Source organism: Chiloscyllium plagiosum, chromosome 19, assembly GCF_004010195.1.
Source record: "Chiloscyllium plagiosum isolate BGI_BamShark_2017 chromosome 19, ASM401019v2, whole genome shotgun sequence".
Classification (NCBI taxonomy): domain Eukaryota; kingdom Metazoa; phylum Chordata; class Chondrichthyes; order Orectolobiformes; family Hemiscylliidae; genus Chiloscyllium; species Chiloscyllium plagiosum.
Window position 1 is genome coordinate 19,073,072 of NC_057728.1, and position 14,489 is coordinate 19,087,560.

Consider the following 14,489-nt stretch of genomic DNA (forward strand, 5'->3'; position numbering starts at 1 on the left):
GTAATTTCATCCTTTATAATAGACTCCAGCATCTTTCCCACCACTGAGGTCAGACTAACTGCTTTCTCTCTCCCTCCTTTCTTAAAACGTGGTACAACATTAGCCACCCTCCAATCCACAGGAACTGATCCCGAATCTATCGAACTCTGAAAATAATCACCAACGCATCCACGATTTCTCGAGCCACCTCCTTCAGTACCCTGGGATGTAGACCATCAGGCCCCGGGACCTATCAACCTTCAGACCTAACAGTCGCTCCAACACCAATTCCTGGCAAATATAAATTCCATTAAGTTCAGGTCCTTCAGCTACTGTTACCTCTGGGAGATTGCTTGTGTCTACCCCAGTGAACACAGAACTGAAGTACCAATTCAATTCTTCTGCCATTTCTTTGTTCCCCGTAATATATTCCCCTGTTTCTGTCTTCAAGGGCCCAATTTTAGTCTTAACCATTTTTTTTGCCTTTCAAATACTTAAAAAAGCTTTTACTATCCTCCTTTATATTATTGGCTAGTTTACCTTTGTACCTCATCCTTCTTAGTAATCCTCCATTGTTTAATGTGTAAGCTACTGATAATAATGGTGTATAATGAATAGTGCTTTTAGTCTGTTTATTTCAGTAAAAGTCTTGAAACATTAAATCTTTTCATGAGTCCCTTTCAGCTATCAACTGGAAGTTTGAATTTCTTTATTCAAAGTTACCAGTGTCAGGATCATAATAGCTTCCAGATGTAGATGAAAAATTCCGGCATACACTATTTATTTCTGAATATCAGCTTGTGCATATCACCTTCAGTAGTACTGGATCTCTGAGTTGTGATCATTGATGCAGATTTAAGAATTCTCTAAAGCTAGCCCTTTATCACTATACAGGATAAGGGATCTACAGCAGAAAGGACCATTTTACATTTCCATATCCAATCAAAAGGACCCAGTTTTGAGTTACTGAGGTTGTTCTTGGTGCCCTTACAGTGATCTGATGAGCTGAAGTCACTTCTTGACACCACTCACTCCCTTTCAAAAATGATGATCCAATATTACATCTGCTGCTATCTCCATAGTTTGCACTGTCAGGACCACAACAGGTCCATCCGCAGAGTGGTCCATGAGCTGTGGATTTGTCTAGCTCATGGCTCCCTTTTAGTTTTCTTGAGTATTCAAATTAAAAAATAACCAGCAACAAAGCTTTCATCTTAAACACAGTTTGTTTAGTACATATCTGAAAGTACTATGTTAAAAAAGTTATTATGTAAAATACAGAAATAATGATTAAAAGCAGATGCAACTAAACAATACATATAAAGAATAAAATAAATTTGTTGTTATTGCAGGCCTGTTAGTTGCTTAAAGATTTCTCTTTCTGAGATAATGAGGTTAATATGAAGTCAGATTCAGCACTTGTGATGGCTTCTGTTGTCAGATATTTGGTGGTTGCTTCTACAGTGGACTTAGCAGTAAGAGCAGACTTTGAGAGAAAGAGATAGATAGATAGATAGATAGACAGACAGACAGACAGACAGGGAGACAATTCCTTGTTCCTCAGTAGTTCTGTGGTTATGGTGATTGCAGATTGCCTGGACTCTTTCAACAAAACTGTTGCTGATTTCTGAAAATCCTTTCCTTTGAGCTTTCAGCTGAGAATTCTCTCCCTGAGGATATCTTTCAACAATTGGGAGTTCTATTTAAAATAGTGTCTCAGTCAATTTTGTGCAGATTTAAACTTAAGATAGCATCAGTATCAACATTTGATGAATCTTTGATCCACGAAGATTTCCTTGGTGGGGCGGGGGGGGGGGGGGGGGATTGCTTTCTGCCTAACATTTCTCCCAGAAGCTTTAAATTCTCACATTTCTTCAATGACTCATTTTGTTGTCCAAGGGTCAAATTAATTCTAAATGTCTCCCTTTGTGGTTGATGCTGAGATAACACTTCCATCTGTTTGTTTTTTCTGGCTGTAGGAATCAACAAGAATCACTACAAAATTTTTAACTTTGTCCATCCCAGTCCAAGACCAGCATGTCCACATCATGAAATTTCCAGCAACTATGTGTTTAGGCTCCTTGTGTCCATTTGAAGAGAGAGTAACCTTTAGTACAGCATATGATATCACAATTATATATTTGTGACAGTACGCCAACAGCTGACTGTGAATCCATATACTGGCTGAATTATGAAGCTTTCAGTCACAAAGGGATAATAATGCCAGAACCTTTTAGCTGTTACACTTACCTGAGCCCTTTCGATCTGATATTTAAATTTTATAGATAGGTGAGATTTATTCACCCAGATTTCTGTTGGAACTGAAATGGCTAAATGGCATTTGCTGTCATTATTATGCAAATTAGCCAGCAACTTGTGAAGAAGAGATACCCTGTGAATTGTAAATTGCCACTAGTTATTGAAGTTTTGCAATGCTCATCGTTAACTTTGTGCAAATGAAAGGTCTTACATAGACATCCTGTGATCTGTTTGAAGATTTCAAATTCATGAAAGGGCTGGATAAAGTAGACTGGGAGGTAGAAATGATCACAAACAACAGATTTGACGTTGAATTTGCTGACCCTAATTGATCCTTCTTTTCAGTCCTCCTTCTATTTATTTCTCAATCCTTTAGGCGTATTGATTAAGGAGAAACACTGTCCCATTGTTCACTAATGTCCAGTTGTGCTCAAATCTTACCCTCAACAGTTTTTGAACAAAATATTTCAGAATTAATTGTGTAATTGTACGTTTAACTAATGGGGCATGACTTGCTCATTTACAGTTTGTTCCATTATCGCTGCACAGAAAGCAAACCAAATGTCAGAAGGAACAAGCCTTTCAGTCTGCAGGCTTGCAGCCCAATCATGTGATATCCACCCACTCCAGTATTTCAATTAGTTCAGCAATGCATCTGAAGTTTGTCCAAATTGTTTATCTTTGTGGAATGCATTCTTAAGGTTGTTTGAATGCACTGGGTTTGGCAATTTTCATCTGTAATTCAGGATAACATCGCGCTCAACAGTGACTGTTCAATCAGGGATCTGGAAATCTGAAACTGAAATCTAATTTCCAGTTCTTTCTGTTTTTAGTTCAATCTCGTATTTGCATTCAGCTGCAACAACCAATTCCTTCACTGTGGACAATAGATCCTTCGAGATACTCTGTTGATTTGCTATTTTTATTTTAGGAACAACCATTATTCTACAAATCTAGTGAATTGCACAGAAACATTGCAGGCATATTAAATATTTGTGGAATTCCCCTGACTCATCATAACTGTTTCTGTCCTAATGGCCTTTCTTTACAAAGTATGATTTTGTACGTTTTTAAATAGAGCCATGAAAATTCCATATCATTTAACTCTTTCAAAACGCATCTTTGACCGGCACATATCATTATTACGAAAACATAATACTCATGTAAATGTAAAGGAAGTTAAGCTAGTAGGATAACAAGTAGCCAATCCCTGATGAACAATTTTCACAGATCTGCCAAAGTTCAAATCTTCCCCATTATCTACAGACTTGGAGTAATTTTGCCTGCATTTGCAAACACCAGGCCAACCTCATGTTTTTCCTAATTGCAAGACCACTGCAATATTTTCAAATGCCTAACCTGACATCATAAACCAGAAGATCCTTTCAGTTACAAGCTTCTCATTTGGAAAATCAAAGCCATCTTAGGCACTCTTGCAAAGACCACTCACTGTCCATTTCTCCCAGCTTGATGGCTCACTGCCACTGCTTTTGAAGGGTTAACTTAACAATACACAAATCCAAATGCTTGGATTAGAGGGCTTTGGGAGCTCAGTTGATTATCAATGGTGTAACTGTTTATGGGAATAGTTTGAGTATAATTTAGATAAATGCAAGGTGTTGCATTTTGGGAAAGCAAATCTTAGCAGAACTTATACACTTAATGGTAACGTCCTAGGGAGTGTTGCTGAACAAAGAGATCTTGGAGTACAGGTTCATAGCTCCTTGAAAGTGGAGTTGTAGGTAGATAGGATAGTGAAGAAGGCGTTTGGTATGCTTTCTTTTATTGGTCAGAGTATTGAGTACAGGAGTTGGGAGGTCATGTTGCGGCTGTACAGGACATTGGTTAGGCCACTGTTGGAATATTGTGTGCAATTCTGGTCTCCTTCCTATCGGAAAGATGTTGTGAGACTTGAAAGGGTTCAGAAAAGATTTACAAGGATGTTGCCAGGGTTGGAAGATTTGAGCTATAAAGATAGGCTGAAAAGGCTGGGGCTGTTTTCCCTGGAGTGTAGGAGGCTGAGGGGTGACCTTATAGAGATTTACAAAATTATGAGGGGCATGGATAGGATAAATAGGCAAAGTCTTTTCCCTGGGGCCTGGGAATCCAGAACCAGAGGGCATAGATTTAGAGTGAGAGGGGAAAGATATAAAAGAGACCTAAGGGACAACTTTTTCACACAGAGGGTGATACGTGTATGCAATGAGTTGCCAGAGGAAGTAGTGGAGGCTAGTACAATTGCAACATTTAAGAGGCATTTGGATGGGTATATGAATAGGAAGGGTTTGGAGGGATATGGGCTGGGTGCTGGCAGGTGGGGCTAGATTGGGTTGGGATATCTGGTCGGCATGGACGGGTTGGACCGAAGGGTCTGTTTCCATGCTGTATATCTTTATGACTATGATTCTCTGAGTAAAAGACATTGAAGTGTTTGATCAGCTACAATCATATTAAATAGTGGAGGAGGCTCAATGGGCTGAATCACCTACTCTTGTTTCTATGATCCTATCCTGTGCCATAAGAATTCCAGTGGTTTATGATATTGCTAATACGATCACTGAAGGAGAGGTTGTTAAAAGGAAGTCAGAAATTTCAGACTTTGGTTAAACCCTATTAAGTTAACTAAATGTTAAGTGTAATGTCAGATACTTCAGTGGCACAGAATGTAGGCACAACCAAGTGTCTACACTTCTTGACTAGTTGGGGATCAAAAATGAACTCTGTTCTTCTTATCCTCCCTTGGTGCTGCTTCTTTTTCTAAGCTCCTGGTACTCTGAAAATGAAGCTGCAGTGAGAAGGAATTCCTGAGGAGTTAACATGCCAGTGAGAACTGTGAGGTGGGCAATGGTGGCAATAGGGATTGAACAGGGTGAAGGACTGAAAGAAATACAGATAGTAGTCAAAATTGAGAGGATCAAAACAATGCTGACATAAAGACAGGGACAGGGTAACATTTGTAACTTTGGATACATGGTTAGAGAGAGGGAGTCATTCACTGGAAGGAAAGGATGTTATTGGAGAGAGGGTGTGTTTGAGTGAATGGGAAATGTTATTGGAGAGAGGGAATGGTTTGGTGCACAGTGAGTATGATTAGGGAGAGGGAATGTCTCAGTGAATAGGGTGTATGATTAGCCAGTCAGAGTATGATTAGATTTTTTTCTGTTTGTTCATAGGATGTGGGTATTACTGGCTAGGCTACCATTTATTGCACATCACTTATTACCCAGAGGGTAGTTAACAATCAACCACTTTGCTGTGAGTCTGGAGTCACGTGTAGGCCAGACCAGGCAAGGATGGCAGATTTCCTTCTCTGAGGGACATTAGTGAACCTGGTGGGGTTTTAATGGCAATCAACAGTGGTTTCAGAATAGCCATTAGTAAAGCTTTTTATTCTGATATTTATTGAATTCAAATTTCACTATCTGCCATTCTGGGATTGAAACCCATATCCCTAAAACATTAGCCTGGTTTTCTGGATTACTAACCTATTGACATTACACAATGCCATGTTTCTCGCACAGAGTGAGAGTGCCAAATGCCAATTGAAAATAGGCACGAACTGTAGAAGGTACAGAGATCTCTCCACCTAGTCAGCTTTGCAAGACTGTGACCATATGTTGCCTCATGAACTCTATTGCATTTTTGTTTATTTGTTCATGTGATGTGGGCGTCACTAGCTGGGCAAGCATTTATTGCTTGTCCTTAATTTCCTTAGGGACATAATTGTGTGCAGTTTGCCTTCTTGAAGTATTGCAGTCCTTGTTGGAGGTACACCATGGTACTATTAGGGAAAGAGTTCCAGGAGTTTCTCTCAAGAACAGCGAAGCAACAATGAATATTGAAACCTGCAAAATCTGAGGCAGCTTGACAGGGTACATGTCAAAAAGGTATTTCCACTACTGGGGGATTCTCAACGAGGAACATAGTTGCAAAATAAGGGGACACTCATTGGAAGCAGATGCAAAGGAATTTCTTCCTTCAGAGGGTGGTGAATACCTAGACTTCTGTAATTCAGAGAGTTGCGAAGGTTGGATCTTGGAAAATATTTCTAAAAGGCGAAAGAGATTTCTTACAAAATCAGGAGTTAAGTGCAATGAGGAGCTGGGATGAAAAACCTGGGTTGCACCTTGACCTGGGGCAGATCAGCCACGATCTTATAGAATGGCAAGACAAGGTTGAAAGCTAGATAGCCTATTCCTGCTCCTTTTCTTTAGTGCTAGTATGATATATTTCCAGGTCACATTGATGTGTGGCTTAGAGGGAAACTTGCATGTGGTTTTTTTCCCATGTTTTTGCCGACCTTGTCCTTGAAAGTGGTAGAGTGGTAGTGGGTTTGGAAGGTGCTGTTGAAGGAGCCTTGGTGAGTTGCTGCAGTGCACTTACCACCGCGATATGTCAGTAGTGAAGCGAGTGAATATTGAAGGTGTTGGATGGGTTGCCATTCTAGCAGGCAACTTAAAACCTGGATTGCTTCAAACTTCTTGAGTTTTACTGGGGCTGTACTTGCCCAGGAGAAAGTGAGGGCTGCAGGTGCTGGAGATCAGAGCTAAAAATGTGTTGCTGGAAAAGAAGAAGGGCTTATGCCCGAAACGTCGCTTCTCCTGTTCCTTTGATGCTGCCTGACCTGCTGCGCTTTTCCAGCAACACATTTTCAGCTCTGTACTTACCCAGGCCTATATCAGATGGAAGGTGTATCACTATTACTGATCAGCTGAGCCCTGAATGTAGAAATATTATCTAGTATGTTATACGTACCTGCTATTGTAGGTTTCAGGTAGCTGAAGTAGGATTTCAGTCATTATTCAGCCTGCTGATAATAGGAAACCCAGCAGAAATAACCTCAAAGAGGGGTGTGCATTTGGTAAACCTGTCCTTCCAGATTTGCTGACCTCACAGCACCACTTCAGTATGGAATCTTATCAACTAAACTACAGTTTCTAAATAATACATCTACTGTGACTGTCTAATACCTTGCGGACACTCAAACCTATCTTCCTACTCACATGAGGTAGTTCTTACGTGAAGTGGATCGTTGATAAATTTCTGCAGGATCCTTAAAGGGCTAAGGAACAATGATACCGAGACCCCTAAAACCCACGTCTTTGGTTGCACCTTGATTTGTTTAAAGGCCAAAATTCCTTGATCATCTCTCATTGGAGCCAGAGGTTGGTAGTGCTCAGCTACCTTGGACAACCAAAATCAATGTGGTGAAGGTACTATAATGATAGTTAGAGAACCTTTGGGTTTTGACCTAACCTGTATGGAGGCACAGTGCTTTATTACCAATACTTAGGAAGGTGGATGATGTGAAAATGATGGTGTTATTCTGTAGTTGCTTCACTTCTGGATGGTGGATGTCATAGTTTTGGGACAAATACTAACTTAATTGTAAGTTTTTTCTTAAGAATAAAGGATGTTCCAATTCAGTAAAAGTAGTATATTTCATCTTCTTTAGACCTGTGCAGACAAGTTTTATGTTTCCATGTTCCTCTACAGCTAATATTACAATGTATTAGTGTTTTAGCAGCAAACTCCTTTGCAATGCACCTTATTTTGGATTAGAGTGGTGCTGGAAAAGCACAGCAGTTCAGGCAGTATCTGAGGAGCATGAAAATTAACGTTTCGGGCAAAAGCCCTTATTCCTGATGAAGGGATTTTGCCCGAAACGTCAATTTTCCTACTGCCTGAACTGCTGTGCTTTTCCAGCACCACTCTAATCCAGAATCTAGTTTCCAGCATCTGCAGTCATTGTTTTTACCTAATGCACCTTATTTGTTTTATAACAAGCAATCCTCAACAAGGAACCCACAGCCTAAAATGAATTTGTTATTGTGCCAGGAAGTACTAAACTGTCTGAGAAGATTCGATGGAGTCATAAACACAGTAATGTATACTTGTCTTCTGATCACTATGGAGACTGATGTAGGAGTTCTAAAGAAATAGATTTTGATACACCACAAAATCTGCCTTTTCCCTTCAGAATTTTACTAAAGCATTCTTGATTTTCAGGTATCTGCTTAAATCCTGAATGTCATAAGTCAAGAGTAGCTTTATTTGTCATCTCTACCATATAGAACTGATACAGTAAAAAATGAGACAGTGTTCCTCCAGGACCACGGTGCTACATGGACAACACAAACTACATGATCATTCACAGGGCGGCATAAAGTGCGTAGGAAGTGCAAAATTTCTGACATGTCAAGACAATAGGCACAGTGGTGTACAAATTACAGTGTAGTAAAAGAATGATAATTAATAAAACATTGCTCTAGCAGCAATTCTAAGTCATGCAAAGAGTTTCAGATGGAATAGAGTCTGATCATACAGTGTTAAGGAGCCTGATGGCCTGGGGGAAGAAACTGTTGCACAGTCTGGCTGTGAGAGACCGAATGATATCTTCTGCCAGATGGCAGGAGGGAGAAGAGTTTGAGTGAGGAGTGTGTGGAGTTTGAATGCAGTGTGTGAAGTAAATGTCTGTAACGGAGAGAAGAGAGACCCCGATGATCCTCTCAGCTGTCCTCACTATCTGTTGTAGGGTCGAGACAGTACAATTCCCAAACCATACAGTGACGCAGCAGCTCAGGGTGCTCTCGATGAACCCCAATATGGTGGGGTGGGGGGGGGGGGAGGTGGGCTTTTCTGAACCTTCGCAGAAAGTAGAGATGCTGCTGGGCTTTCTTGGCTATGTTTGCAATTGTCCATGTAGAATGATAATTAATAAAACATTGCTCTAGCAGCAATTCTAAGTCATGCAAAGAGTTTCAGATGGAATAGAGTCTGATCATACAGTGTTAAGGAGCCTGATGGCCTGGGGGAAGAAACTGTTGCACAGTCTGGCTGTGAGAGACCGAATGGTATCTTCTGCCAGATGGCAGGAGGGAGAAGAGTTTGAGTGAGGAGTGTGTGGAGTCTTCCACAATGCTGTTAGCCTTTTGAATGCAGTGTGTGAAGTAAATGTCTGTAACGGAGAGAAGAGAGACCCCGATGATCCTCTCAGCTGTCCTCACTATCCGTTGTAGGGTCGAGACAGTACAATTCCCAAACCATGCAGTGACGCAGCAGCTCAGGGTGCTCTCGATGAACCCCAATATGGTGGGGTGGGGGGTGGAGGTGGGCTTTTCTGAACCTTCGCAGAAAGTAGAGACGCTGCTGGGCTTTCTTGGCTATGTTTGCAATTGTCCATGTATTTACCATCTTATAAAGATATCTCTTTGTGTCTTTGAAAATCTGACCATGTATTTGTGTTTGACTCTTTTACTTCACCAAAGTGAGCTTCTTGTCGTTAACTCAATTCCAAATGTAACTGAGGAAAACCATTGTGAAGAGTGTAGGATCCAATATGGGTTTCCTCTGGGTGCTCTGGTTTCCTCCCACAGTCCAAAAATGTGCAGGTTAGGTGAACTGGCCATGCTAAATTGCCCGTAGTGTTAGGCGACGGGGTAAATGTAGGGGAATAGGTCTGGGTGGGTTGTGCTTCGGCGGGTCGGTGTGGACTTGTTGGGCCGAAGGGCCTGTTTCCATACTATAAGTAATCTATTCTAAGAATATCCGGCTGTTACCATACTGTAACTAGAAAAACTAATGAAGTGCGGTTGGTTTCAGATTCGAGATATATTGAGGTATAGGAGATTTCCTATGAGATAAATCAACAAACAAATGATAAAATGCACTCTATATGATAATTAAGTTTAAAATGTCACACACTAATGGCATTTTCTCTTGTCCTGTAAAAAATGAAACTGCTTCTTCTGAGTTGTAATTACTCTGCAATAAAAAGAGCTGTGAGATACCCGGGGTCTGTTTGCAGATCAGAGCAAAGACAATGTAAATCGGTGGTTAATTTAGTGAGTAAATAAATAGTACTAACCAGAAAGGTGCCAACTTCACTCTACTTCTAAACTGAAGTAGAGTTTCAAGCTAGGCCACTGATACATACCCTTACTGCTAGTCCATTCTGTTGCTAGCCATTGATTTCCAATAGAAAGTGTGCATATAAACATTGGTGAGGTCAGGAATTATTTGGGTGGACTATCTTGTACATGTTGAATGACCAACATTTAATCATATCCTCGCAGGAAGGAAGAACTGGGAAAGTTTGAAAAATATAATGCAAATGTCAGTGATCCAACCAAATTACTGTTACGGCATACATCTCATGGACTAAAGGTTATTTCTGGGAATAAATTGTCCTTAGTTCTATTTTAAAATCGCATTGGATGGAAAACATATTTTGCACAAGAAATAGATTGAATTTTGAAGCTGGTTTATAAATTCAGGTCAGTAGTCTTCTTTGTCAAACATAAGTTGTCAGTCAATCCTTTCGAATGGCACTGTTTTGAAGATTAAATGGTTTACATACCTTATGTGCATCTATTAATAAAGGTTCCAGGCAGCAATGTAAGCCCAGCTGAATCATGCTATTTTGTTACTTTGTGTAACACCATTGTGACAAAAATTGTATCTGGTTCTTCAGATCTCTTAGCCTGCTCGAAGCAAAAAGGTGGTTCATCAAAGACATTCAAGAAGGTAGTCGACCATTAGATGCATTGAAGCATCTCAATTTGATCTTTCTTTTCTCTTCTTTAGAATAATGAAATGTTGGAGCTGCAAAGAATACGGATGAAAGATGAGATCCGAGAGTACAAGTTTCGTGAGACGAGGCTTCTGCAGGATTACACTGAGCTGGAAGAGGAGAACATTACTCTGCAAAAACTTGTCTCAACCCTCAAGCAAAATCAGGTATTTATTGGTGATGGAAAATTCATTAGCTGCTTCCACCATCCCAAGTAGAAATCGCAGTACAATGCTAATGATCAGAATTGAAATTGGTTGCACTTTGGTTTTATCTAAGATATCCATATTTAGGGAGGTATTTTTTGCATTGTGCAGTCATGTAATATTCATGGTTTATCTCTGTTATTTAGAATGAATCTTTAGTCTGTTTACTGTGGAATCTTGTTAATTATTGTGAAGTCAGTGGGCCAGCAGTCCCCAGTACTTCTAGAGACAGGCATGGACCAAATGGAAATTAAACCTGTGAACAATTAAATAGCAGGTACAATTTTATATAAATGTACAACTTGTTAATATCTAAAGGACAATTTACAACATTGTTCTATCCATTCAACAGGATAAGAGTTTCAGTTTAAAAATAATTCAAACTTCGTCAAAAATTATAAGAAAGACCAGATTTTTAAAAGATAGCAGATGCACTTAATAGCTTCAAGATACAGAACACAATCTAACTTCAAAATTATGGTAATATTTGAGAGTTTGATATAAATTCTGCTGTTGTGCAGACTGGATGGGGAACAGATTGAGGCTGGTCTCTTTCAGGCTTTACTCATTAATTAAATATGTAACTTTCCAACTTTTCTTCTAATATCTAAGATCCTGAGGTGGGTGCACAGTAACCTTTTGGGTCAAGATAAAAGGCAAAACTAAGTACTTTTACATTTAAGAAAAGTAGCAGAAATAAGAAGCGGGATCAAGAAAGAAGAAATGGCTTTTGTACTTTCTAAAATTTCTGCTCCCACTAGTGTTATCATCCCATTATTAATCGCAGTCATTGTTGAGTGATTATCAGTGTGTGTTTAGACAGCAGGCCTTAAACAAATAGAGCATCTCAGTTAAGCATTATTTTAGCCATGTTAAGAGAAATGTAGCCTTATCAGCTGGAGCAAAGACATTGACAGTGCATTTAAAGGAAGGCATTCGGAACCAGCCTTGCATACATCTAGCAAACCAAGACCAAATTGTCACTAGCTTAATGTGAGCTGGGGCATACATTCTATTGCTGTCATAACTACAAGCTCAAGCTTTATACATCTAAATGTTAATGTAAGTTGTAACTTGACATGAGAACCAAAAACTGCAGGACCCTATGCTTGTTGCTTTTATCTAAACTGTTGAGGCTATCAGTTTGTGGGTAGTCATGTTCCATGCAAACTGTATTTTAAAGCTACTGACTTAAAATTAATGTGTGGGCTTATAGTATGAACTTCTGATTTTCCAATCCCTCTTCTTTGCTTTATAATTTTATTCTTTACCTGCATGTTAATAGATTAACTCTTACACACCCAAATTAAGTGAGGGGCTGCAGCATTGATTCTTAATAGCATGAACAGTGTAGTTGCCCAATGATGATTCCTACCATTGAGCTGTTCTTCATATCTGTCATTGGGATTATCAACCATATCCTGGGAAGTTCCATCACATGCCCTCTTCCTGCCTCCTAACTTCCTGTATGTCTGGATATCATTGACTACACCAGTGTCAATAATAGTAATTTGATTGATGCCATTAGTGACAGTCTGCATCCCACTTCCCCATCAACACCCGATTCTCTGTGCTCCAGAAACCAGTGTATCCGTTGAATAGTTTTACCAGATTTTGTGTGTTGCTAAAGCTATGCTACATTCTGTTTGCATTGCAACCCTGTATGAACTCTTGGGAATCTGGCCAGGGCAAAACTGGAGAAATAAATCTCTCTCTGCTTTTGCTATTGGATTGCTCATAGGAGAATCCAGAAAATGTGGCATTAATTCTAGGAGCACCCAGGATAATCAAGGCTTGTTGGCAACCTTAGCTGTCAAGCTTAGGAATCATGTTGGATTCTCAAGGAATTTAAACATAAACGTTAATCTCATGATGACTAAAGTTGATACAAGGGACAAAGTGGAAGAGGTGGACCATCAGCTGCATTCTGGATCAGGTTAATAGACAGGAGGGAGGACACAACTCTGTAACTACATTGTGATACAACATAAAGTTACATTTTATATATTAATGTAGGAAAGCAAGGCATTTCAGAAGTTTGAGGAAAAAAATGAGCACATGCAAACATAGAGCTTTTCGGAGAGACATAGAGGTTTGTACAAAAGAATGGATTTACATACGGTCTTAAAGGTGCAGGGGGAAGTGGAAAGGTGGATTAATGGTTGGTGTAGAAACTGCTGAAGACAGTAATGGACCTCAATGGAAGTGGAGGGAATTGATTTGCTAATATGGAAAATACAGGGTCAGAAGCTCTCCGAGGGATAATTGCATTTGATGTTCAATTGTATACTGATTTAGTCTACTGCAGAGGCTGGAGTGGGGAATAGTGCTAATAATGAATGTACAGAGCTGGTCCAAAGCTGATGATTGTAGATGAGCCTGTCAAGACTGGACTTTATGCACACAATCTGACAGTTCAGCAGTAGGAAAGGCAGTGAGAGAGGTGGCGGAGAAACAGAGTTGGGTCTGACTAGCATAAATGTGGATGTTGAACCCATGAGTGTAGTGCCAAAGAGTAGGAGCAGGTGAAAGAGGAGACAGCTAAGGGGAGTTTTTTTAAAGAGGTCAGTGTATTGGGGTGACGAACATGCTTCAGCTGTGATTGGAGAGAGATGAATGAAAGGACAGCTGAGTTAGAGAGAGGAGCAGGACTGCTGGTGAAAATGGTAAACCTGAACAAATGAAAGGTTGTTGAGTGTGCTCATGGTTCTTGGTCAGGTTGTTTTGGTGCTATGAATGAGGTGAATAACTGGAGAGATTCAAGTGGAGTTGCACATGACAGCTGGAAGATAGGGGACAGAAGTTGGAGATGTGTGTGATTTATAAGGATATAATTATAGTTGTATTAGAGAAGGTTTTGATTTTAATCTCACCATGCTGAGTGTAGTCAAACCTATTTGGTGAAGAAGGAGTAAGATGCACAATCACATTCGCTATTCCGCTAATTACATTTCAAATCACAGCTCTGCTACTCAGGCAATGGCCAGCACATGAAGGTTGGAACTATCAAATGGAACTGTTCACTGTGGAGACCTCTTCCTAAATGTCTGTTATACTGAAATCTCAAAAGGGATAATCTCTCAGGAGGAATGAGATTAGAAATGAGGAAATTAAGATTGGGAAAGGGAGAAAATTGAATGCCTTTAAAGAATAAAGGGGATGAAATTAATTTTTGACAATAATGTAAAACAGGCAGCAATAATCAGCAGATTCATTTTAAATCCCACCAAACTTTTTTCCCTTAAAGTTAATCAGGCAGGATGTAAAACAAATAGCCATGTTGTCTATTTGGCACCACTGCTGAAGACCAATTTCAACATTAAAGTCTTGATATAAATTTCAAAGCTGAATATCCTATTGACTATCAATTTCCTTTCAGCTTTACAATACTTTCAACAACTAAAGGGATCCACTTTTTAAAATTTCAAATTTTGGATTATCCAATATATTGTAACACAAGTCTTAATAAATTA

At 39.7% G+C, this 14,489-nt stretch overlaps 1 protein-coding gene across 4 annotated transcripts in view; it reads left to right on the plus strand.

Moving 5' to 3' along the window:
* Positions 1 to 14,489, plus strand: part of bicd1a (bicaudal D homolog 1a) — a 277,734-nt gene that overhangs the window by 168,758 nt on the left and 94,487 nt on the right. For all 4 annotated transcript variants that reach the window (XM_043709237.1, XM_043709235.1, XM_043709238.1 and 1 more), the window contains exon 3: positions 10,825 to 10,977. In XM_043709237.1, the coding sequence (XP_043565172.1) occupies positions 10,825 to 10,977 (153 nt within the window). The remainder of the gene's footprint in view (positions 1 to 10,824; positions 10,978 to 14,489) is intronic.